This window comes from Cannabis sativa, chromosome X, assembly GCF_029168945.1.
Source record: "Cannabis sativa cultivar Pink pepper isolate KNU-18-1 chromosome X, ASM2916894v1, whole genome shotgun sequence".
Lineage (NCBI taxonomy): Eukaryota > Viridiplantae > Streptophyta > Magnoliopsida > Rosales > Cannabaceae > Cannabis > Cannabis sativa.
In genome coordinates this window covers 10303489-10329573 of record NC_083610.1, presented here as the reverse complement: position 1 = coordinate 10329573, position 26085 = coordinate 10303489, and the positions used below count along the sequence as shown (strand labels likewise).

General features: G+C 39.1%; 2 protein-coding genes across 2 annotated transcripts; both read left to right on the top strand.

Moving 5' to 3' along the window:
* Positions 1-6659: 6659 nt before the first annotated feature.
* LOC133031856 (translocon-associated protein subunit alpha-like) lies at positions 6660-9652 on the top strand. Its single transcript, XM_061105595.1, has 8 exons — positions 6660-6997; positions 7574-7741; positions 7842-7892; positions 8160-8248; positions 8446-8523; positions 8615-8818; positions 9070-9141; positions 9284-9652. The coding sequence occupies exons 1-8, from the start codon at positions 6928-6930 to the stop codon at positions 9332-9334; spliced, it is 783 nt and encodes a 260-aa protein (XP_060961578.1). The 5' UTR covers positions 6660-6927; the 3' UTR covers positions 9335-9652.
* Positions 9653-24150: 14498 nt separating this feature from the next.
* Positions 24151-26085, top strand: LOC115704407 (proline-rich protein 4). The gene is made up of 2 exons (XM_030631618.2): positions 24151-24707; positions 24949-26085. The coding sequence occupies exons 1-2, from the start codon at positions 24554-24556 to the stop codon at positions 25755-25757; spliced, it is 963 nt and encodes a 320-aa protein (XP_030487478.2). The 5' UTR covers positions 24151-24553; the 3' UTR covers positions 25758-26085.

Here is a 26085-nt window from a genome sequence, read left to right as displayed (position 1 = left end):
AAGTAGGGTTTAGGATTTAATTATATGGATTAAAAAAGATAAAATAATGGGCAAAAAATACACTAAGTTGCCCGCCACACATGTGGGCCTCACTAGTTACAATTTTGCTACTTTATTTCAATCATTTATCTTTTCTTTCAATAATGCCACATTTTCTAATTTCAATCCTATAAATGTCAAAATTATTTATTGGGATATTGGCGGTTAAACCACCTGAACTTTACGGTTTGTAACACTTAACCACAAAAACTGAATTTTTGGCGGCTAAACTACCTAAACCCTGGTTCCGTTTTGCTCTGCACACCTCCGTCCAAAAATCACAGTTAAGTGCCACTGTGGACTGTCCATGTGTACACACTTGTACACGTGGCAAGTTTTTAGTGGTCCACGTAATATTAGGTTTAAAAAATAATTATAAATATTTAAAAAAATTAAAAAATAAAAAAAAATTAAAAAATTATTATAAATTATAAAAAATATTTTATTTTATTTTCTTTTTTTCTTTTCTTCTTCTTCTTCTTCTTTTGCTGCGTGCAATACCAAATCCCCCAACCGAAACCCTAGCCCTCCTCTTCCTCTGCCGGCCTCCTCCTCTGCCGTAACAACCCCAACCCCCACTACCATTTCCTCCGACCCCGACACCTTCGTCTCCCGATTCGGTCCCGACGAGCCACGAAAAGGCGCAGATGTCCTCGTCGAAGCCCTCGAGCGCGAAGGTGTTACAAACGTCTTCGCTTACCCAAGTGGTGCTTCCATGGAGATCCACCAAGCTCTGACCAGGTCCAGCAGCATTCAAAATGTCCTCCCTCGACACGAGCAGGGTGGTATCTTTGTGGCTGAGGGTTATGCTCGCTCTTCTGGTCTTCCAGGTGTTTGTATTTCAACCTCTGGCCCTAGCGCCACCAAATCTTCAGGGTTATCAGAAAACCAGTTCCACCTGAAGTGTCCGCCAAATCTTCGGAGGAAATGGTGGTGGGGGTTGGGGTTGTTACGGCAGAGGAGGAGGCCGGCCATGGCTAGAAGAAGAAGAAGAAGAAGAAGAAGAAGAATGGTTAGGGGATCGAGAAGAAAGAGAAAGAGAAATAGAAAGAAAAAAAAAACAAAAAGAGAAAAACAAAAAAGAAAAAAAAGGTTTTTTTTAAATTTTTATAATTTTTTTTATTTTTTAATTATTTTTAGTATATTTAAAATTATAATTACGTGGACCACTAAAAATTTGCCACGTGTACAAGTGTGTACACGTGGACAGTCCACCGTGGCACTTAACTGTGATTTTTGGACGGAGGTGTGCAGAGCAAAACGGAACCAAGGTTTAGGTAGTTTAGCCGCCAAAAATTTAGTTTTTGTGGTTAAGTGTTACAAACTGTAAAGTTCAGGTGGTTTAGCCGCCAATATCCCTTATTTATTTAATAATTATAATTAATCATTAAATAAAATTATCATTTATCTTATTTATTAATTAGACTTAACAAAGTATCTTAATTAACAAATAAACTCCAAAACCTCTTTTCTTCACAATTAAGCCTCTGCTTAGTGAAAATTCATAAATAAGATATAGTCTAATTTTAGAATTATAATTTATTAATTAAAACCAATTAACTGAGTCTGCAAGCAGTATTACCTCAACTAGTGTAGAGATCATGAGCCTATATAATCAAGCTTCTAATAAGTCGAACTAGAATTTACCAAGTAAATTCTATAATTTATTAATTCTTCCTTGCACCATTATAGATTTAGAATTACACTATTAATTATATAAAACACTCTATTTGTACCAAGATATAGATACGCTATGAATTATTTATCATTCTAATCCAAATAGTCAAAGATCATCTATAGATGATCTACATTGAATAAGGACAAATTTATCGTTCTACCCTTCTATGTATATTATCCTTAAAACAGTTAGCTAACTATAAATGATATTTCAGTAAACTAATATAATTACTGAAATGAGGCCTCAATCATTTATCTCTATTAAGCCAAGCTAAAAAGAAATTATTGTTTCACTTCTAAATACTTATAAAAGCTATAGATTCCATATCTATGATTAGCGTTCTCACTCAATTGCACTATTATGTTCCCAAGATATAAGTATTTGGCTGACCGAGCTTTAACGAACAACTCTAAGACCATAAATAACACAATTAAGCGAAACTTAACCATATCAAGATTAAGATCTATTGACCTAAGATCAACTAACTGATATTGACTTAGATAGATATAACGAATAGTTTATGATATCTTATCCAAGTTCAATATTGGTCCAGTCCGATGTATACTCCATACATATGATCCTAACATACTTTGTCAATGCCCTTGGAAAGGACATAACATTTATCCAAGGTGTAAGTAAGCTCTATCGCTGATTATCATATCAGTCTAAATTCAGTGTCCTGACAAATCATGGGACTTAAACTTGGAAACATATAATCATGATTATATTTCACTGTGTTGACAACACTATAATCATGAATAACTATATGTTTTGAATTTAATAGAATTTATACATTAAACACATAATTATGAAAGAAATCATGTGAACCATGAAAGATAAAATGATTTCTAATCTTTTATTAATTAGTAAATCTGATTATATTAAAATGAGTTTTATTTAAGGTACAAAAAAACCCAACATATATATATATGCATATATTCATCTCTCTCATTCTTGTAATATACAATATGGTTCATATAAGATGATAGTTTTATTATTATGAAGGGAAAGTTTATCTATAGTTATTATTATATTATTCTCTTTAGTATTTTTTTATTCTTTATACTATACATATACTTGTGTTAGTTTAATTTATTGACTTGGATACACATCTTTAAGGCTTTATTAGTAGATGATTTTTTATTTTTTGTCTTAATTACTATTGGTTTTATATTACCTTTATGAATTAAGAGAGACAATTTTAACTTTTGTGATATGCACCTTTTTATTTTTATTTATTATGATTTTTAATGAGTGTGCAACGTGATAAGAGCAAAAAACTATAAAAGGAGGCTCTTGCCCTTATTCTAGGGTCAATGACCTTTAATATGTAAGTTTCTAATGAATTTTTTTTTTGAACAACTCTAATAAACTATTTGGATAATCACTTTTATGATTTTAAAAATAGTTGAGTTGGGCAGACTAAAATATAAAGGGTCAGAGTAGAATTTTAATTTTTTGTTATTTTTAGCCAAGATATAGGGTTAAAATATAGTTGTTGACCGAGGTTTTCGGCAACTATTAAAATATGTTTATAATAATGAGCTGTAAGAAAGCGAGATGAAGACTTTTTACGTGGTTGGGGCGTTAATGAGCCTTAGTCCACGAGCCACTGCTATTAATGGATGTGTTTAATACAGATTCTACACTTGAGAGAATGTTTTTCTCTTTAATACAGAGAATGTTCTTGGTGAGTTTTTTCTCTTCTTACTCTCTTGCAACCAAGATTCTCCGACCCCATTAAATGAGCTTTGAGGGGGTATTTATAGTGTTTTGGTGGGGTAATCCCTAGAATTGTTCTTACATATGTGTCTGTAAGTATCCATAAAGTTGGGCATTTCCGATGAATATACCATGGGTGATGCATGGTCAAATCCCTAGGTGCTGTAGGGCTTTTATGGAGAATGTCCTTTTTGTCTTATGATTGACGTGACTCTTCGCAGAGTAGCCGTCGCTAGACTTAAGTGATCATTACTGTAGCGCTGCTGTTTGGGGGTTGTGCCGTCAGACTTTATTGCGTGTTACAGTCCCAACACGCTTCCTCCCATGCAGCATTAAATGCGACTTGATTTCTCGGGAGAGACCTGACACATCCCGGAGAGCCTTCACGCTATGTTGGCTTCCAGGAGTAACTTGTACTCCGGGTGTCTCCTCCGGGACCCATGTTAATAGCGCTTCCTGGTGGCATAAAAAGACTTAGCAAACCTTTCCAAGTTATCTGATCCACGTGTCCCCTCTTGACTGGTCCACGTATTTTGGGCGAATTTTGGAGCAACAATAGTATTAATCTTTACTTAAAATATAAAATATTCAATAAATATAGATTTTTTTTTTTATAAATAATTTTAATATTTTGATCAAATACAATCTTAAAAATATTTTTTTAGACATATATTGATCAAAATACAATATTCAAACAATCTTATCTATCAATTTTAATTTTTAAAATAGAGAACTGAGATAATGATACAACAATCTATAAATATTATAATATAGTAATATAACTTAATTATCATAAAATAAAAAATAACCGCACGCAAAGCGCGATTTGTTTTCTAATTTACATGTAAAAAAAAGTACAAAACATGTGTTACATGCTAAAAAAGTTTAAATATAATTACTTTTCAAAGTATTAGTGATTTCAAAGTTCCAGAGAAACCTCCTCGAGGAAAATTTGCTAAGAAAAAGGCTCGGTCTGCTTTCCCTGGTGCTACTGATGAACCTGCTACTGCATCTGCTTCCACTTCTGCTTCTATAGAAATGACTGAATTCAACTTACGTTTGGGAAGAATGGAGACAAGTCAAGCCTTACTTCTCAAGAGGATGGACGACACCATGAAATTCTTCCGATCCAATGATGATGAATAAGTGGTCCATTTTTAACTCTAGCTTTTTATTTATGTGTGATTGAACTATTATGACTTTGTTCATTTTTTTTGTTATCTTTGACTTCTTGATAGATAAAAAGGGAGAGTGATATTTATTTTTTGGATTGTGTGTTACAACTCTGGACCCTTATTTTTAGAGGGAGTTGTCTTGTTTGTGGTTTGTGCACTTTCTGTTTAAAAAGTTGCTTTGTTTGTGGTTTGTAAGTTTTTCCGTATAAAAAAAGTTATTTTATTTTATGTGTTAGAGTGCTTTCATACATGAATAGTATTTTCTATACTCTTTTGTTTTGTTTCTAACACTTGATGCATGTTTTCTCCAAATAAAATATTTTGTCAATCAAAGTGCAAAGTGGGAGATTGTTAATTCTATTTTTGGCATATTTAAATAAGAAAAATATTTTATTATTTATTGTATATTTTCGGCTGGAGTGTTTAAATTGGTATCCATTAGGGCTGTACAAAAAAATTTGTAAACCGCCCAAACCGAATAACCCGCCCAAACCGAACCGAAAAAACCGATAAAAATTACAAACCGAAATAACCCGAAAAGATTACAAACCGCCCAATCTGTTAATTGGGCGGGTTGAAAATAAGTCCAACCCGCCCAATTAAACCGACCAACCCAACCAACCCAATTTTGAACCTTTAATTTTTTTTTTTAACTTTTTAGTTTTTATTATATATAACAAATGATTAAATATATAATTATATAAAGTTATATACTTAATTATTAGTTTTAAAGTCATATATATAGTGTTGTACTTTGGTGGAATATGATTTTTTTAATTTATCTTTTTAATTTTTATTGATTTTAACTTTAAAACTAAAAATAAAAAGGTTTGGCCGGTTTGGGCGGGTTAACCCGACCAAACCGCCCAAACCGTTGGTCGGTTTATAGATTTTTTTTTTTACATTGGGCGGGTTGCACTTAAATTTTAGCAACCCGAACTTTAGATTGGATTAGAAAATATATAGGATAAACCGCCCAAACCGACCGATGTACAGCCCTAGTATCCATATTTTGTGTATATAAACTTAGCTTTCCTATTTATGGAAATTGAGGTAAAAATGATAAGTTTGATTACACGATTTATTCTTATCTAACCAGCTCGTATATTCTGATCTTGTGTGAGTTTTCTATTTTGTTAAATCAGATTTCTTGAAGAGAAAACCGAAGCTAAACTTTCCTTTTCTATAAAAGGAAAATTGTACTTACTGTCTACGATTATGTAGGTACAGAAATAGAAATTCCTGAGCTGATTGAATATTTATTTTAGGGAATTTTTTATTGGGCTGGGGTCTTTTTCAGACCGTGTGTAAGCTCTTAATAAGGTGTATATTGATTATAAATACACTTTATAGCAACTAGGTTTAATATCTCTTTTATACACTTTGAATTGTATTCATATCTTAAGGAAATAGTGTCTTTGTTTTGTAGAAAAGAGCTTGTTCGACTCTTACTCTGTTTATATGTATTTTGTATTGTCTTGAGTCTTTATTCAAGTCTACAAAGGAGAAGAACATCAGTGCTACCTTCGGGAGAAGATTTTACAAAGCTTTCGGGAGATTGCTTTCCAAGTCTTGCATCGGGAGGAAGCAAGCACTCTTCAAGGAGATCGAAGAGATTTCGAGCTCTTGGAGTTTCATCAAGGTTCAGTTAGAAGGTGGAATACATCAAGCTTGCGGCATATAATAAGAGAGAGTCTATTGATGCATAAGTCAATTACTTTGTATTTTTGAGACCTATCTAATGAATTTTATCTCTGTGCGTGGCCCCGTGGACTAGTTATAATCTGAAAAGATTGTTGAAACCATGTACAAAAACCTTGTATGTTTTTACTTTTCTGCACTATTTGTTTTTCTGGTTTCTTCTGGAGTTACAGAGTTGTTTTCTATAGCTACGAGCAAATTATTTTCAGTATCAATTTTATTATTTATTCCGCATTTAATTAAATAATAAAACTAAAAATATAAAAATACGGAATTTAATAACTAAATATTTAAATTTAAAAAATAAAAATATTTCTAACATCATATATTTTTTTAAAAATATAATTGAAATACTTATTGGAGCGGGTGTGAAGTTATCCATGGGCTTTTAGGTGGACATTTGAGAGAGGCACCAGCTATAAAACGACGACGTTGAGGCTGTAGACGCCACGTTTAAGCATTTGTAGCAAATACAGTATAAAATCCCAAATTTGTCAATTTTGACTCGATTATCAAAGCTTTGTTTCTGCTTGGATTCTGTGTTCCATAATCTCTCAATCGAAGAAGAAGAAGAGAAAAGCCGTACAGCCCAACCTCTCCTTTCCTTCCCTCATGGTGACGATGAACCAATTTAGGGTTTTCCTCCTGGCTTTTCTTCTCGTCGCATCCCCTTTCGTTCGAGGTTTTTATTTTTATTTTTGTTTATTTCTTAGATCTAGATCTATGGACTTACCAGTCATTACCTTTGTGTTTTGTCAGTTTATTGTATAAATCATATTATCTGCTAGATTTTGTTGCGTGCATGCATGGTTGGTTGGTTCGATCGATGAGATCTGATTCAACTCGCTCTATTGGACTACCTAACATTTTTTTTCTTGGGTTGGGTTTTGAATGGTTGCGCTATATATTGATATCGAATTATTGTTATTTGAAATTAGGGATTATTTGCTTGGGGGAAGGGGTGGGGACTGGAGTGTTTGATTTCTTTAAATGTGAATTTTGATATGATTGGAGTGCTAATTAGTCAACGCATTCAGGCAAAATATTGTTTCAATTTAGTTTCTCCGTTTGGAGTTCAATCGTGGGGTATAGCATTTGTACAAAATTTATATTTGATCGATGAATGAATGCACGGGGATTTCTGTATTTAATTTTCTGCAGATTTGAATTTCGATCTACTTGTTTGGTGGATGTTGGGTTGACCTGTTTAGACTGGCAATGGACATGCTTTTAACATGTTGAACTTTCTTTTCTTCAGTTGCTAGGGCTCAACCGAGTGCGGAGGATGAAGCTGCTTCTGAGACTGTAGATGAGAGCAGTGATCTTGGGATTGTTGGTGAGGATGTCCAGGACTTTGGTGATGAAATTTTCAACCCAGCTCCTGGCATTGATACAGTGTCTGTCTTCCCAAAGAATAGCGCACGAGGTTAGACTGCCTTTAAGTGATCAAGAAAGAAGAGTTAAATTTTAGGTTTTGTGTGGCATAAACTTTTGAAGTTGATATATGTCTCTCTCTTTTTTGGCAGTGGTTACAGCTGGAGAAGAGACCGACTTACTGGTTGGTGTGAAAAATGATGGTAATAAAATTATTATGGATGTTTGGAATTATAATTAGCTTTTTTAGCTTTGTTTGTTCTTCGGTGTACTTGATATTATGTTCTTACGCTTTGATTTTAATAATTCTGTGTTGCTATATCGTTTTGATGACTTTAGATTTGGTAATTTTGTGTCCTCTTAACTACCAAGCTATTCCCTTTTCTTTTGGGATGTACTGGTGTATGCTTTCATTTTACTTTTTCAATGTTAAAGAGGGATCTTAGTTGCTTTTCTTGATGATTAAACAGGGGACTCAAGCGTCACTGTCATTGCAATCAAAGCTAGTGTTCATCTCCCATTTGATCATAAAATGCTGGTTCAAAATTTGACTACAATGGTGAGCTTGGGTTTCTTAGTTTGACTATTTTTTTTTTAAAAAATCAAATATAAGTTATCATAATTTTTTTGCTTCCCAGTGTTCAATTTCTCTCTTTTTTTGGTCAAGTTGAGGAGAACTTTTAATTGTTTAAATTGTTTGATTTGGTTCATTCCTTAGTTATCTTGTTTCTTACATATGTGATTCATCTTTTCTAGACCTTCAACAATGCATCGATCCCAGCTTCAGCCCAGGCTACTTTCCCCTACATATTTGCTGTCAGCAAGTACTTGCAGGTTCATAAATCTCATTGCCAGTTTCATCAATTTTCAGTTTCTTTAATCATTTCTATTAGGATGACACAGTTTTTTTTTTTTTTGATTGCAGCCTGGAACTTTTGATCTTGTTGGTACCATCATTTATGAGATTGACCAACATCCTTATCAAAACACCTTCTACAATGGTACTATTGAAGTTGTTGAGGCTGGTGGATTCGTCAGCGTTGAATCTGTTTTCCTTGTTACTCTTGGAATCGCTCTTCTTGTTCTCCTTGTCTTGTGGGTTCATGGTCAAATACAGCACCTTTCGAAGGTACTAGCAATTTAATGTTCTATCTATTTCAATAGATGTGGATGCGGTATGACTTTTATAGGCCTATTAACTTGCAGTCAATATGAATTGGATCCTTTTGTGTTATGCTACTAATTGTGTCTTCCGCAAATTTCACATCATTCACAATATTGTAATTTTTGCCTTAGGATGTTCTTGTGGCAAACTAGTCATTTATTTATGTATATATTTTCATCATAAAACCTTCTCCAACGTCTTTTATTTATTTACAGAAAACCAAGAGAGCTCCCAAGGTGGAAGTTGGGACCAGGACCACTGATGCATCAATGGATGAGTGGCTTCAGGTACGTAGTTAATGCTGAAGCTCCACCTTTTTAATTTTCAATATAGTGTAGATTAGGTGCGGATTATTCTCTGAACAGCAAATTCCTTTAGCCTAATGAGAATTGTTGCTAATCTGTTCCATTTTTTCCGTTTGATATGTAGGGAACTGCATATACTCAGTCGCTTTCCAGCAAATCAAAGAAGAAGAAGTAGATTAAACGTTGTCAATTGTCATAGCTCTGCTACTACGATGAGAATACATAGAAGGTTCAAGCTCCCCTAACTCACGTTAGGGCTCCTAGAATCATAAAAGTTGAATTAGTTTTGACAACTCAACCAGAATTTTTACCTTCTGCTGTAGTTTATGGAAATTTTTACATTTACAATATCTTGGACCTGACTTTGAGCCTTTTTGAAGTAAAACTAACGGATATTTAAGTTAATGAGGAGAAACCTTTTTTTGGTTTGAAGGTTACACTTTTTGTAAATTGTTTTTAGATATCATCACATCTAAATTTTATTCTGTCAAAACTTCTTTATTTATTTATTTTTATATTTTCCTATCTATATGATCATTTTCAAGGCATTTGTGCCATACAATTTTAAGTTTGAAAGCCTTTATCAAAATATACTCAATTGAGATTCATCATGTCTATTTGTGTGACCCTTAGATTTTAGTTGGTGCAGATTGTTCTTTCTCTCTGTATATTGTATCCATGAAGGGAGGTGTATAGACATTTAAATTTAATGCTTCATGACGACTGAAAAAAAAGAGAAATTTAGAATTTTTTTTTTTTTTTTTATGCTTCATGAGGATTTGGTGCAGATTGTTTTTTATTTTTTCTTTTAGAATTTATTTCCTGTCTAATTTGGTTCATACGACCCCTTGATGTATTGGATTTGCAAGTGTTAATACTTACTTTCTGCTTCATTGTCCAATCATGGAAAGCCAGAAGAAGCACAAATAATAGGTCAAATTTGATAACTTATGTGGCAATATTTTGTAAAATAATTTGTACTCTTTTAAGATGGGTCTGTTATAGTGAGATTTCTCTCACCTAGAAACTCGAGACCAGACTCCTCTTTAAAGGACACGTGTATTCAGATTTCCAATGAAGGCTGAATGTCCGTGAGAGACTTCTCGAAATTTAGACCTCGCTCAGGATAAAAACAGCGAGATACTGTAAGTGTGACTTAAGTCGCACCGCATAATCATAATTCTCATCATGCAGGGTAGATCCAACTCGCATATGTCAGAACATGTGCGAGTGTCCCCTCTATATCTCCGCGACAAGTATAGAGACCAACCCCCTATGATGCAGTTTGGTCCCAACGACCCAATAGCCCTGACAGACCAATATAAGTTCGCATGTCCAGACTTTACTAGCTCCAACATGCGACGTCTACAAAGGGCGATTACCTAAGGACGCAGACGTTCCAAACGTACTGGCGATCCTGCGAGCTCAACAAACGGAACATGAACGGTCAACTCGCAGATGCGGAAGACGCATACGTTGATGAATTTAGTAACTGTCACACATTTATTAATGTTAACGTTGTTTAGTTTAGTTATTGCAATTCAATGTGTAAATAATGGATTAACAATGAATGTGATCCTCATGTAACCGATTGGACACCTACTTTGTATATAAAGGGGTGATCCACCATGAAAATGCACCTACGAATCCTTTGCTACAGTGAACTAAGCAGAACGAAATCTGACTGAACCACTATAATTCATTGTCTTGTTTACTTTTTCCAGCCTTGTTGTTTGTTCTTGCATTCCCAGTCGAGTACTCGCCATTTTAGGTTGAATACTCGCACTTGTCATTTCCCAAAAAATTCTCTTTTACATCAATTAAATAATACCTTTTGGTGTTGCGAAATTCACTCGACAACATTTGGCGCCGTCTGTGGGAATTCGACTGTAAGATTTTATTCACTTCAAAGAACACCATTCATCATGGCTGGAAATCACGTTAACGGAGCTAACAACGGATCCATCAATATTGGAATGATGAGCGTACCATTGCCTGGAGCTGGAGTGCCACCTGTAGACGTCATCAACGGCGGAGTAGGGAGGAGCAACATCAGACCTCTCAACCTATTCCCAGAAACAACTGGCCCTCAAGTCGGAGACACGTCCACACCACCAGCAACCATGCATTTTCCCCCAGTCACCCCGGCGGTAGTGTCCGAAGGAGTGGTCCAGCTCACGACCGATCAATATGCTGCAATCCAGGATCAGCTGCGAGCACTACAAGCCGAGGTAGATGGACAGAGTCGAGCTCGACGCCCTCCTCGAGTTCCTGCCATTCGCAACGAAAACCCTCAGGTAACAGTTTCCAGACGTCAAACTAACCGTGTACGCAGGGAACGAAGAACTGATCCTGAAGTTCTGGACTTGAATCACCCGACGTCAAGAGATCAATCTGCAAGGTTTCCTAACCAGAGCGCACAAATCGACGAGGATCCTGAGCGCCGCAACCCTCGCAGTCGTCCACCTCGAGATAACGACGCAGAGTCGGCCTCTTCATCCTCGCGTGGCCGCACTCCGAGCAGGTATACGAGGTCTGGCTCTGTACAGACACAGCAGGGAGGACATTATCGTGTACACCGAGGTGATCTGCGTGATCACCTCAACGCAGTCTTTAGGGCACGCTCCCGCGGCCCGCATAACACTGAGACGCTCCATGATCCCCATACGGGCGATCAGGGTGTCAATACAGTTAACAACCCGCCTATCGCGCCGATCGCGACCACTGGGATTAATATCCCCTCGAACCTTGCCGCAGTGGTTGCGAGCCCCGCAGTCGTAGCGACTCCAACCCCTGCGACAGGAGGAATCGATCAAAGCATGCTTCTGCAAGCTTTGAAGATGCTCGAGCAGCAGCGTAAGCCCATATACAAGCTGCACGGCACTTCGCCTTTTACCGTCGAAGTGCGGCAGGCCCAACTTCCAAAAGGGTTTCGTTTATCCGAAACCCTCAAATATAAAGGTACTTCTAACCCGTTAGATTACCTAGAAAAGTTTAACACTATATTGGAAGTGGACCAGGTACCGCAACTTGCGAAGTGTCGCATTCTCGCGGCCACACTCGAGGAGAATGCCCATGATTGGTTCACCCAATTACCAGAGGCATCGATATCGACGTGGGAAAACTTCGTCGACTTATTCCTCACACATTTCCAGGCCACGATGACGTATAGGCCACCCTATACGACTTTGGCCAACATCAAACAAGAGCCTGGTGAGTCTTTACAAAATTATTTCAAGCGTTTTAACGCCGAAGTAACAAAGGTCGAGAAGGCCCCCGAGTCTTCGCTTGTTTGCATGCTAATAACAGGTATCTTACCAAGAACCGACTTCTGGAAGGAGCTACAGGCCCGAAGGCCAGAATCCTTGGTAGAGTTCTTCGCCATGGCCGAACCTCATAAGAGAATCGAGAATTCTTTGGCAGAATTAGAGAAGGGCAAGAACAAACGACGATCACCCGTACCGCGGTCGCGTTCTCGCAGTCCGCGAGGGAAGAATTCCAGGGGCCGAAGCCCAAGAAGACGCAGCCCGCGCAGACCGCGAAGCCCGAAGTTGGCTAAGTCACCCCCAAAGAAGGAGTCCTCGCCGAAAAGGAAAGGGGGACCTCGCTTCGTCAATTATACCGAACTGGCCGTACCTCGAGACCATATCTATGCGATTGAGGAAAGGAACGGCGTCTTCAAGAAGCCGCCCCCCATCAGGGGAAATCGCGACCGAAGAGATCCCAAAAAGTTCTGTAAGTACCACAAAGACATTGGTCACACTACCCTTGAGTGTTGGGTCTTGCAGGACGAGATAGAGGAACTGATCAGAAGAGGGAAGTTCGACAAGTACAAAAGAAGCGAGGAGGGACATCCCCAAGCGGATGGCAAAGGAGATAGTCAGAACGCGAGTGGCTCGAGAACACCTCGCAACATCTTAACTATAATCGGAGGACCGCATATCGCAGGCGACTCTCGCAAGTCACAAGAAAGGTATGCTAGAGAAGCCAAGGAGAGGCCGTTAACCAATGTGAACAATCTTGGTGAGCGGCCCAGAGAAGCTCTTCAAGAAGGAATGCGAGGACATCGTCTTTATGGAGAGCGATGCGAGATGGGTCCACCACCCGCACTCTGACGCACTGGTGATAGTCGCCAATATTGGTGGAGACAACGTCCATCGCATATTAGTCGACAATGGGAGTTCGGTGAATTTACTGAATTTCCAAGCCTTCAAGCAAATGGGATTACAAGAAAAGGATTTGCGACCTATGACATCGAGCATCTATGGCTTCTCGGGAGATGTCATAGCAATCAAAGGAATGATCAAACTCCCAATCACTTTGGGAACTGCCCCGATAACTGCCAAGTCGATGGCCGACTTCGCGATGTCGACCAATACTCAGCGTATAACGCCGTGATTGGTCGACCAATTCTGAAGGAGATGAAGATCATAACCTCGATCTACCATCTAACGATGAAGTTCCCCACTCCCTCTGGAGTAGGATCGGTGAGGGGAGTCCAATCTGACTCTCGAGAATGTTACAATGCAGCTGTCAAACTCGCAGAAAAAAGGACAGTGAATGTTATTCACCTTTTGAATGCACCACCACCTCGCCAGGAGATCCTCAGGATCGAGGAGGTACCGCACGTGGACAAACCGGACTTGGATCCAAGAATCCTTGATCACACCGCCGCAGCCCAAGCCGCGGAAGATACAATCGAGGTACCTATAGATCCTATAGATAATAACAAGGTTTTAAAGATTGGTTCTAGATTAAACATACAGTTGCGAGAACAATTGACGACTTTTCTAAAACAAAATCTTGACATTTTTGCCTGGAAACATTCAGATATGGTCGGGATATCTCCACAGGTCATGTGTCATCGCTTGAACATTGACCCCGAAGTGCGAGGTGTCCGACAAAAGCGCCGCAAAATGGACCCCGCGAGGTACCAAGCGCTGAAAGAAGAAGTTGACCGCCTCCTTGCCTGCGGCTTTATACGGGAGTCATTTTACCCCAACTGGTTAGCTAACCCAGTACTCGTGCCAAAGCCCAATGGCTCATGGCGTACATGCGTTGACTTTACAGATCTGAACAAAGCCTGTCCCAAAGACAGCTTTCCTCTTCCTAGCATTGACCAGCTTGTCGATGCCACTGCAGGTCACGCACTTTTAAGCTTTATGGATGCATACTCGGGATACAATCAAATCCCAATGTATGAACCGGACCAAGAACATACCTCGTTCATTACTGATCGAGGATTATACTGTTACAAAGTAATGCCTTTCGGTTTAATAAACGCAGGTGCGACTTATCAAAGGCTAGTGAATATGATGTTCGCAGATCTTATTGGAAAGACAATGGAGGTATATGTTGACGATATGCTCGTAAAATCGCAACATGCGGAGGATCATATTACGCACTTACAGGCCATGTTCGACATATTGCGACGATACAAGATGCGTCTAAACCCATTAAAATGCGTCTTTGGAGTGGGTTCCGGAAAATTCCTTGGTTTTATGGTAAATCAGCGAGGAATAGAGGCCAATCCTGCGAAGATTAGAGCGTTGGTAGAAATGCCGTCACCGACTAAGCCAAAGGAGGTTCAAAGCCTCACAGGCAAAGTCGCGGCTTTAAACCGCTTCATATCCAGATCCTCTGACAAGTGTAAAGAGTTTTTCCAGACTTTGAAAGGTAACAAAAGGTTTCAATGGGATGAGAAATGCGAGCAGGCTTTTCAAGCGTTAAAAACGCATCTGGGGCAACCTCCAGTTCTATCAAAACCGTTGCCCGGAGAAGTTTTGTCTATTTATTTGGCCGTCTCCGAATACGCGATTAGTTCAGTACTAGTCCGCGAGGACCAAGGACGTCAACACCCGGTGTACTACGTCAGTAAGCGATTATTAGACGCCGAGACGCGTTATCCTCAAATGGAGAAACTGGCTTTCGCCTTGATAATATCCTCAAGAAAATTGCGACCTTATTTCCAGGCTCACAGCATTGAAGTTTTGACAAACTTCCCCTTAAGGCAGGTTTTGGCAAAGCCAGAAGCATCGGGGAGATTGTTAAAATGGGCGATGGAGTTAAGTCAGTTCGACATCAGGTATAAACCAAGAACTGCGATAAAGGGGCAAGCCTTGGCAGATTTTATACTTGAATTCCCAAGCACCGAGGTGGCAGTTGTAGAGGGTGGAAATGACATTGCCGTGGCAAGCAAAGAAGTATGGACATTGTATGTCGATGGAGCCTCAAATAACGAAGGTTCTGGCAGCGGGATCTTGTTAATCAGTCCCAATAATTTCAAGGTACACGCTGCTCTGCGTTTTGAATTCTCTGCATCTAACAATGAAGCCGAGTATGAGGCTTTAATCGCAGGTCTGAAATTGGCTCTCGAGATGAAAGTCGAGTATCTACAAGCTTTTAGCGACTCTCAAATCGTGGTATGCCAAGTGAGTGGAGAGTACCTAGCAAGAGGCGGAAGATTGGTTAAATACTTAGCCATCGTTCGTGAAATAATGCAGAAGTTCAAACATGTAGTTGTGTCTCGAGTACCGCGTACTCAAAATGCCCACGCAGACGCATTGGCCCGACTGGCCTCCACCAGAGAAGCCGAATTACTCGATGTAATTCCGGTAGATGTATTGACTCACGCGACCATAGATCGAGAAACGATCATGGAAATCGATGACGTCCAGAAGATTACCTGGATGACTCCTATCCTCGCATACCTTGACAAGGGGCTCCTACCTGATGATAAAATAGAAGCAAGGAAATTGCGACAGCGAGCAGCCCGATATGTGATATATGACCAGAGTTTGTATCGCAGAAGTTTTAGTCAACCACTTCTCAAATGTATCAGTGGAGAAGACTGCGGTTACATACTGCGTGAAGTGCACGAGGGAATTTGTGGCAATCATACTGGAGGTAATTCCCTTGCCTTAAAAATTATGCGACAAGGGTATTACTGGCCAACACTGTGACAAGATGCCCTCGCTTTTGCCAAAAGGTGTGATAGATGCCGGCGAATAGCCACTTACACACACCAGCCCCCGAGTAACCTCCATTCTATCACGAGTCCCTGGCCCTTTGCAATATGGGGAATTGATTTAATTGGCGAGTTACCCAAGGGAAAAGGCGGAGCAAATATGCTGTGGTCGCGGTTGACTATTTCACGAAGTGGGCTGAAGCAAAAGCACTCGCAACCATCACTGCAACGAAGTTACGCGAGTTCGTCTACACCTCCATCATTTGTCGTTTTGGCATTCCGCATAAACTCATTTCAGACAATGGAAAACAATTTGACTGTAAAGAGATGCGACAGCTATGCGATGATTTAGGGATTAAAAAAGCTTTTTCCGCAGTCGCTTACCCACAGAGTAATGGACAGACTGAAGCAGTCAACAAAATAATTAAGCACACCATAAAGGGAAAATTAGAAGATCGCAAAGGGGCGTGGCCAGATGAATTATCGCAAGTCCTATGGTCCTATAATACGACCCCTCGATCTACAACTGGCGAAACACCCTTCTCGCTTTCTTACGGGTGCGAGGCCATGTTGCCAGTAGAAGTTGGGGCAGGTTCCCTACGCAGGGATACTTTCAATATCTCGCAGAACAACGAGAATCAGTTATTCTGCCTTGATCTTCTGGAGGAAAAGCGTGATAAAGCGCAACTACAAAATGCGGCTTATCAACAGCGAACAGCAAGGTACTTTAACTCCAAAGTAAAGATAAAAACCCTGCGAGTAGGAGACTTGGTCCTTAGAAGAGTAATGCCAAACACCAAAATCCCGTCGCATGGAGTTTTTGGGGATAATTGGGAAGGACCATACGTCATCGCAGATCAAATTGGTGATGCAACTTATCGACTCGCAACACTCGATGGAACCGCGATTCCACGAGCATGGAATAGCGAGAGCTTGAAATTTTATTATCAGTAGTATTCGCATTATTTGATTATGTTAATTCGTGTACTTATACTTAGGATTTTTTGAACAAAAAATCCTAAGTATAGGGGGATATATGCCCGCATGTACTATTGATTGCATGAATAAAATTACTTGCTAAGTTTTTCAAGTGATTTAAATTTAGTTTACCAACTTTGAAAATTTTCCTACTTATTACACCAAGCTGTAATTAAAGTCGCACATATATATAAAATTGCGATTATACCGAGCTGTAATCAAAGTTAAAAATATATATAATCGCGAGTACCCGTGTACTGCGTAAATATTAAAGGATAAGCTATCCCCGCGAGGATAGAAATTTGTCCAAAAGATAAAGTAAATTTGTCCAAGTACAGAAGTGCGAGTACCCATGTACCGCATATATATAAAAAAAGTGAAATTAAACAACAACATAAATTGGAAGATAATCAAACGTCTGGAGCAGCAGGAGTAGTCTCATCAGGAGCAGCCTCGTCCGCGACCTTGCTGACGACCTCATTCTCGACTTCTTCAGCCTGTACGCCCTCAACCTCGTCCAGAAGGTTGCCTCCCCCACCTTGAGTCTGGGTAGGCGACATGGCGCGAAAGGCTTCAGCCATCTCAGCAGCTTCAGCTCCAAGAAGCGAGAAGTCGAAGTCGGGGACTTTGGAAAGAGTGGTATAAATATAATCAGATACAGCCTGATCGTACTGTTTCTTCCCATTCTCTCTCTCAGCCTCCAAGTCGCGAGCCATCTCAACGATCGTTGTCTGCGACTTCTTGACCTCGAGCTCCGCCTGTTCTTTCGCCCTGCTGAGTTCCTCGAGCTCCTTTTCCTTGGCCTTGTTAAGTTCCTCAATCCTCGCCACATCCTGCTTCAGCTTCTTTATATTTTCTTGAAAATGGGTGTTCTGCCTCTTCAGCGAGTCGGCTTCCTTCGAAGGAGTAGCTGCGGCTTTTATGAACAAAGCCATGGATTGCGCGACCAGTTCAGTAGATCGAGCAACGAGATCCTCGTAAGGGATCTCAGTCAAGAATTTTTCCTGCATGGCCAGGAAGTCGCGAGCACGAACTGGAGGGTCGATGACGACTTTCTTCCCCTTATCCTGAGTAGTCTTGGCCAACTTCTTGGAAGAGTCTGCGACAAGCGAAGCCATCACATTGCTCTTCCTCTTCTGGGCGACGACCGGCGAAGTCGCCGGTGTTCCACCCTTTTGTTTGATCTTCAGGACAGGGGCAGACTTCAAAAAAGTCATGTCTACAAGCATAAATGACAGATAAGTAAAAAATCACAATCCTACCCGTCAGTTTATAGCAAAAAGACGAGTTACCTGAAATTTGCCGAGGAGTTTGCTTAGAAAGACGCTTGTCTATCCGCTCTTGCTGCTTCTCAGATGGTTCTTTGTATACTGGCTCCCGTTGAAGACTCGCGTTCTCGGGAATCAGCTGATGTTCTCGCAACTTCGCAGTTGTGCACAATAATCGCCAGTCGCGATCTTGTACCGGAAGACTCCCGAGAATTTCAGCTGTCTCCTTCCTAGTCGCGTCAAGAGTTGGTCGAGCTGGTCTATCTGCGATGACAACAAAAAGCGAGTTAGCAAAAGATTTCAGAAAGCAAAGTAAAAAATATATCTAAGTCAACAAATAGGCGACATACTGGGTTTGCGATTAAAGTCAGTCCTAATCCCAGGAACCTTAAAGACGTAAAACCACTTCGACTTCCAGTCACCCATGTTCGATACCATCCCCTCAACACCGTTTATTTCAGAAGTCGCCCATTTGCTAAAGCAATAGAAGCCGTTATGGAGGCCCACGCTCTTTATATCGTAGAAGTAACTAAACTCCTCTACTGACGGAGCCCTATGGGCATACTCCATGTACATCGCGTAGAAAGCCAATACGGTGCGATAACTGTTGGGTGTCAGCTGAAAGGGCGATACGTCATATCGCCTAAGAATGGCAGTGATGAAGGGATGAAAGGGGACCGATACACCGCATCGAAGGATGGGTATTGAGATTACCACATCCTCTGTAGGAATGATCGCAGGGTTGGTGAATGGAAGGTGCGCTCTCTGAGATGGTTTAAGACGTTGAAACGCGAGTCGCAACAAATTCAACCTCACAAAGGTGGTGAAGTCAGATTTGGCAACCCTCGAGACTAAATCCTCGCATGAGAAGGGCTCGTTCAATTGGGAGTCGTCGACCGAATCCGTCCCATTCCCTTCCGCTTCCTCCTCTTCCCCACCTGACTCGCGGACTGGAGTAGTCCATTCCTCCTCCACCTCCTCGACCTCGATGTCGGGAGCATGCCTCGTATGTATGAGGTAGTCGCGTGCTGACACTGTGGACTCGCTGTCCCGGATATCGATTGTCCCAGGTTCAGCGAGCTCCTGTACCATCCTCTCGATGTCTACGGAAGACATCGGACCTAACTCTATTTCCGCAGCCTCCATTTCGGAGATGTCCGTAGGGAGAAAACTGTCTCTCTCCTGGTCCGACTCTCCGTCAAAGGCGCGGCCTCCTGAGCCGAGCTGCTGGCTATCCGATAGATCGCTCATCTGAAAGATAGAAGATCTTTTCAGCGTGATGGATGTGTGAAAAATAAAAGTAAGTGATCTCACCCGCAGTAGATTATAAAGTTGCATTCGACAGAAAGGTCAGCCTCCATGCGAAAACTGACCATCCTGTCAATATACGAGAAGAGATATAGCTATCTTTGGGCAAGTAATTCACGCATCCTCGGTTAAACGGTACACCTCCAGAAACGGCTGGGAGTTTCCCAGTGACTCAAGAGGTATGCATTTTCGAGCATAACCCTGAAGTTACTGGGAAACCCCCACCGTTTCGAGACTACCTATCAACCAAAGAGTGCGATCATTTGAGCATTAACGCACGTCAACAAATGGCTGGGTGTATCACAGTATCTCAAGGGGCATATAATCGCATTTATGGCCATTAGAATACTGTGACACACCCACCATTTGGAATGGCAATTAATACTCTCACCACTCAGCCCGCGACATGTGAAGATCCTAAAAGGTCTAGCTAACAGTTAAGCGGAAATAAGTCTTGGAAACATGCGATAATTCAAGCTGTTCATCTGAACACCCGCGAACATTCAAATTGTTCATCCGAATATCCACGAGTATTCGAGACGTGAATCAGTGCCTATGAATTGTGTGCGGTTATGTCAGTTTACAGGCCCTATACTATGAATGTTACCCAGTTTCATTTACCCAAAACACATAAATACCCACTAGCATACATTCCTAAAAAGCCTTCAAAAACATCCAAACCCAGAAAGTAAAGCGCAATTTCTCCAAAAACAAAAACGAAAATGCAGAAAACTAACCTTTAGTTTTGATTCCTGCGAATTGCTCTCGATCACGTCTGAGATTGAAAATGTTGTGGAAAGTGGCAGGAAATCTGGGGATGAATTTTTTCTGAAGTGTATGAACTGTGGGGAAGTTAAGAAGAGGGAAAAATGGGGAAATTTGATTCGTATCAAAGCGTTTAAATACCCATATCCCTTATTAATTGGGATTGTGACACGTGGCAGCCAGAATGTCTAAGGTCGCCTAATCTAACGGCCAATTATGGCCACGCCTACACGAAAACCGAAGGGTTTTGTGACGTGGCATCCTAGAGATAATAAAAATTAATTATTACAGCCGTCATTTTTCGAAACCCTCGATGGGACAACCAAAAGGTCACCTCCTCGTGACAACCTTTCACCTGTCTCTCGAGTAATAGTTTCCCTCAGTGACCGCTCTTGTCACGTCGCGAAACTAGGGGCATGTGTTATAGTGAGATTTCTCTCACCTAGAAACTCGAGACCAGACTCCTCTTTAAAGGACACGTGTATTCAGATTTCCAATGAAGGCTGAATGTCCGTGAGAGACTTCTCGAAGTTTAGACCTCGCTCAGGATAAAAACAGCGAGATACTGTAAGTGTGACTTAAGTCGCACCGCATAACCATAATTCTCATCATGCAGGGTAGATCCAACTCGCATATGTCAGAACATGTGCGAGTGTCCCCTCTATATCTCCGCGACAAGTATAGAGACCAACCCCCTATGATGCAGTTTGGTCCCAACGACCCAATAGCCCTGACAGACCAATATAAGTTCGCATGTCCAGACTTTACTAGCTCCAACATGCGACGTCTACAAAGGGCGATTACCTAAGGACGCAGACGTTCCAAACGTACTGGCGATCCTGCGAGCTCAACAAACGGAACATGAACGGTCAACTCGCAGATGCGGAAGACGCATACGTTGATGAATTTAGTAACTGTCACACATTTATTAATGTTAACGTTGTTTGAGTTTAGTTATTGCAATTCAATGTGTAAATAATGGATTAACAATGAATGTGATCCTCATGTAACCGATTGGACACCTACTTTGTATATAAAGGGGTGATCCACCATGAAAATGCACCTACGAATCCTTTGCTACAGTGGACTAAGCAGAACGAAATCTGACTGAACCACTATAATTCATTGTCTTGTTTACTTTTTCCAGCCTTGTTGTTTGTTCTTGCATTCCCAGTCGAGTACTCGCCATTTTAGGTTGAATACTCGCACTTGTCATTTCCCAAAAAATTCTCTTTTACATCAATTAAATAATACCTTTTGGTGTTGCGAAATTCACTCGACAACAGGGTCTTCCATTTTAGAAGATGAGCTTTTTTTGGATGAAGAAGAACCCCTCTTCTTTAGTAATGTTAGAACCCACCCCGCGGTCAACAGTATTTTTATTATTACTCATAAAGTGAAGGGAATTTTCACTAACAAGGTCTACGCTGTCATTTTTAATTGGGTACAGACAAAAAGACTTAAAGGATTGGTTTGGTTCGGATTTTCATAGTTTTTGAACCAAACTAGTATAACGGTTTTTTTAATATTAGAAATTAAATCAGACCAAAAATTTTTTCAAACCAAACCTTAAAAACGGTTTTGGTTTGGTTCGAAACCACGGTTTATGTGGCATTGATAATTATTCATATTTTTTTAGTAATTGTACTATTTTTATTAAGTTTTTAATTTTAATTTTCAAAATAAATATTTAACATGATAAGTAATAGATCTATAAGATATAAATAACGATATAAAAACATTCTCAAAAGTCAAACATAACATAAAAATATAAAATTCATGCAATAAAAAACTTGATACACAAAAAAGTTCTAAATTATACATATAGTCATATATATATAAAAAAATATATATAAATTAATTATTTATTATAAACGGTCCGGTCCAGTTTAACTGTTAATTATTTATTACGAACCGCAACCGAACCATTACGACGTAAACCGTCCGGATTGACCAAACCACCAAAAACGGTTTCTCCAGTTACGGTCTACAATGGTTCGGATTGAAGTGGTTCGGATTAAATTGGGATTTCCCGATTTATATGAACAGCCCTATGTGATAGTCTCTCGATTTGTTATTAACCACTTGTGAAACTTCTGAATGTCTTTGACCTGATATTGACTTAAACTATGTATCTCTTATTCTTTTTCTCCCTTTTAATGAAGTATCACTTAATTAAGACCTATTATTTCAGACAGCTCTAATTTGCTTATATATGTATAATATTGGCAGTTTTGCGGTTGAATGGAGTGGAAGATCGTCCATGTATGATGTATATTTCTGAACAAATATCATAGATTCCCACCACCACATCATACCATCAAAGATCAAATCAATATTACTTGTTTTTCTCTTTCCTTTTTTTTTCTTTGGATTTTAATTTCCTAATTTATATTCTGTATCTAATAGAACGAAATGTAGTTCACATTTCACACTACCCGTACCAAAACAAACAAGTTAAACTGAAAAAGTAAATTTTAAAGAATCTTTTTCATTGCTCTTTTTTGCTTTATTTCACTTGATTGGAATTTATTGCTTATTATTACTTATCAAGTCTTGCATCAATTACTCAAAGTTGGAAAGCCCCATACAGGTTGCCATAGAGTCCCACAAGCCACTGAACTGAACAACACTTGGAAAGCTCATAACTTATTAGTCATTCAATTAATCCTTCATAGAAAAATGCAAGGCATGTGGGGAAGTTACACCTCAAAACCAGAATTCCATTGACACAAAATAATATTCCATAGAAGATTGTGAGCAATAAATCACTGCCATAAATTTTCTCAGTACTAATTTTAACAACAGTTGCAATTGGCTTTTAATGTATGCATGTGCACTCACTACTCTATTGTAGGAAACCTTTTTGCCTAATTTAACAACTACTCTTGAGCCTAACTAATTTTTCATTTTTTTTTTTGCCAAATGTCATAATAATACTCGATTATGGAGCCTAAGGCATAAACTAAATGTATAGATGTGGTAACTCTACACTATGCCGACGTGAGATTAAGTTATTATTATAATAATTTGACTGATAAAGACAATATGGGAAGTATATAATCAATCAAAATTGATGTGTGACAATATAATTTTATCATTGCAACAAATGGCTTTGACGATTAAGACAAATGAAGAGATTAAGTAGTAGACAGAATTTTGTTTATTATAAGTACATCTGTATGTCATTTATAAGTATAAATGTGTTTGAGAACTTGGCTTTTAATGTGGCTTGTGTTATAACTTTTACAGCAAAGAGGGAGCTGTATAGCCATCTTTTAAGTACATAGGTTCCCAAGAGTTGAGTAAATTGTGGGGTCTATATTAGCTCTTTCTCATAATTTAATTGTACTTTTCTTTTACCATTTTTTATCTATCCATTTATCCAATACAATAGCCCTTTTGCCCTTATGTCACAAGTCATGAGGTTTATATTTCTGTTTCTGGTTGGAATTCAAAGAAGATCTATGCCTTGAATTTAGTAGATAAGCAATTGAGACAGATAAAAATTTGGTATGTACAAATTTAGTTGGTTCACGAGAAGTTGATATATTCCTTAATTATATAGAAAATGCTTTTTGTACATTTACTTACTCCTTTCGAACTCCCCAACTATGTATAACTTATCCAACCAAAGAAAAAAAAAAAAGTATGCAACTTATTACAAATAAAAATCATTATAAAAGTACACCCAATTGCTAGTTTTTTTTAGTAACCAAAACTTGGCTGGCTTTCTTGTTAAAAGCTTAAGGTTATAATTAATAGGTGATGGTTAGTAGGTCTAAAAGAGAGATAAGAGAGCTGTGTAGTTGGGAGCTCATTCAATGAAAAATAATGTCATTTAGTGAATGATAGCCGGTGATCACGTTGCTGTCATATTCAGGCCTCTTAAATGGGTCCCCTAACCTCATCATGTGAAGAGCTTAAGTCAGAGTCGGTGTGTGAGTGAGGCTGAGACTTCTCAAATAATCAAAATATATCACCACTATATAACAAGGCTTCAAGCACTCCATTCTCTTGTCCCTTAACCTTAATATTTTATAACAACAAGGAGTGAGTTTTCTCTTCTACACTCTCTCTATTGGTATTATATTCTTTACAATTCCCAATGCGGATTTTAGCACTGTTGTGCTTTTGGGTGTCTTTGGCTTTGGTAGTTAGCTTTTGCTACGGTGATGATGACAAGACAGTTGAGGTAGTTGGGATTGGAGAATGTGCCGACTGCTCTCAGCATAACTTCGACACAAAACTTGCCTTTTCAGGTATATAATGTGTAACACAAAAATGTCCAATTGTATTGTATGAGTATCATGTCAAGATCAACTTCAATCTTACATATCCGAAAAATGAGTACATATGATCTTTTTTGAGTTGGTCTGTCAATTAAGCCCATACATGAAAAAGGTGTATTTTATAATTGGTTTGCCATGCACACATATAAAACATGTGGCAAATGAAGAATAATAATCTTATTAATTTTTCTCATTGTTTTGTCATTTTCAGGTCTTCGTGTAACAATAGACTGTAAAACACCAGGTGGGCACTTCAAAACAAGAGGATCAGGGGAGTTAGACGAAGAAGGAAAGTTCAAAGTGTCACTCCCTAAAGACATCTTAGATAAGGAATCAAAACTTAATGAAGAATGCTATGCACAACTCCATAGTTCATCATATGGACCTTGTCCTGCCCGTGATGGCTTAGAGTCCTCTAAAATACTCTCCCAAACCATTAAACCCCCTTCAACCAATGACAACAATGATCATAACAAACACACTTTTGGACTAGCTAAGGGAAAACTCAAGTTCTCACCTATAACATGCGCTTCAGCCTTTTTTTGGCACCATTTCCACAAAAAACACCCACTTTGTGCTCCTAAAACCCCTGAACAAGCCCCCCAAAAGCCCCCACCAGCACCAGCGCCAAAGAAAGAACTCCCTACTCCTTCCCCCCAAAAGAAGCCAAACCCTTCAAAAGAGAAAGCTCCAAAGAAAGAGCCTTGTCCTCCAAAAGCCAATAAACCTCCAAAAAAAGAGGTCCCCAAGAAGAAGCCTTGTCCTCCCAAGCCAGAAATAAAGCCTCTTCCACCAAGTGTTCCTGTCTATAATAAACCTCCAACACCAGTTTATTACAAGCCCAAACACCCTTTTTTCAAGCACCCCTTTTACAAGCACCCTTTCTACAAGCATCCTTTCTTTAAGCATCTCCCACCTTTCCCTAAGATCCCTTATCACCCTCTTTTCCCTAAGCTCAAGCTCCCTCCTTTCTTTGACCATCCCATGTTTGGAAAAATACCTGCCACCCAACATCCTTAGTGTCGTTTTGCTTGTAATTGGGGATGAAGATATGTCGTTTTTTGGTGGAGCATGTTCTCTTGTTGTTATCCTAATTAATAAAGATTGCCAAGCTCCATATATATTTTTATTTTTTAAGAAAAAAGTGACTTAATGAGAGACATATAGAGTTGGGATGAAGTTTTAGGGAATAATTGTGTTGATTTTGATTTTCATTATTTAGCTGGTTCATTTGTGTGGAGTCAGATTGTTCTTTAATTAATTATAATTATATTATATTTGTTGGGGGATCTTTTTGGTTTTGTTTATGTAAAGGTTTAATGACAAATGCTTATGAATTTGGAATCAA

Bases quoted from the DNA above. Each gene is read 5' to 3' on its own strand.
- LOC133031856 (XM_061105595.1), top strand. From the start codon at position 6,928: ATGGTGACGATGAACCAATTTAGGGTTTTCCTCCTGGCTTTTCTTCTC. The intron at 8,524-8,614 runs GTTCATAAATCT...TTTTGATTGCAG, and splicing joins CTGTCAGCAAGTACTTGCAG to CCTGGAACTTTTGATCTTGT. The intron at 9,142-9,283 runs GTACGTAGTTAA...TTTGATATGTAG, and splicing joins CAATGGATGAGTGGCTTCAG to GGAACTGCATATACTCAGTC.
- LOC115704407 (XM_030631618.2), top strand. From the start codon at position 24,554: ATGCGGATTTTAGCACTGTTGTGCTTTTGGGTGTCTTTGGCTTTGGTA. The intron at 24,708-24,948 runs GTATATAATGTG...TGTCATTTTCAG, and splicing joins CACAAAACTTGCCTTTTCAG to GTCTTCGTGTAACAATAGAC.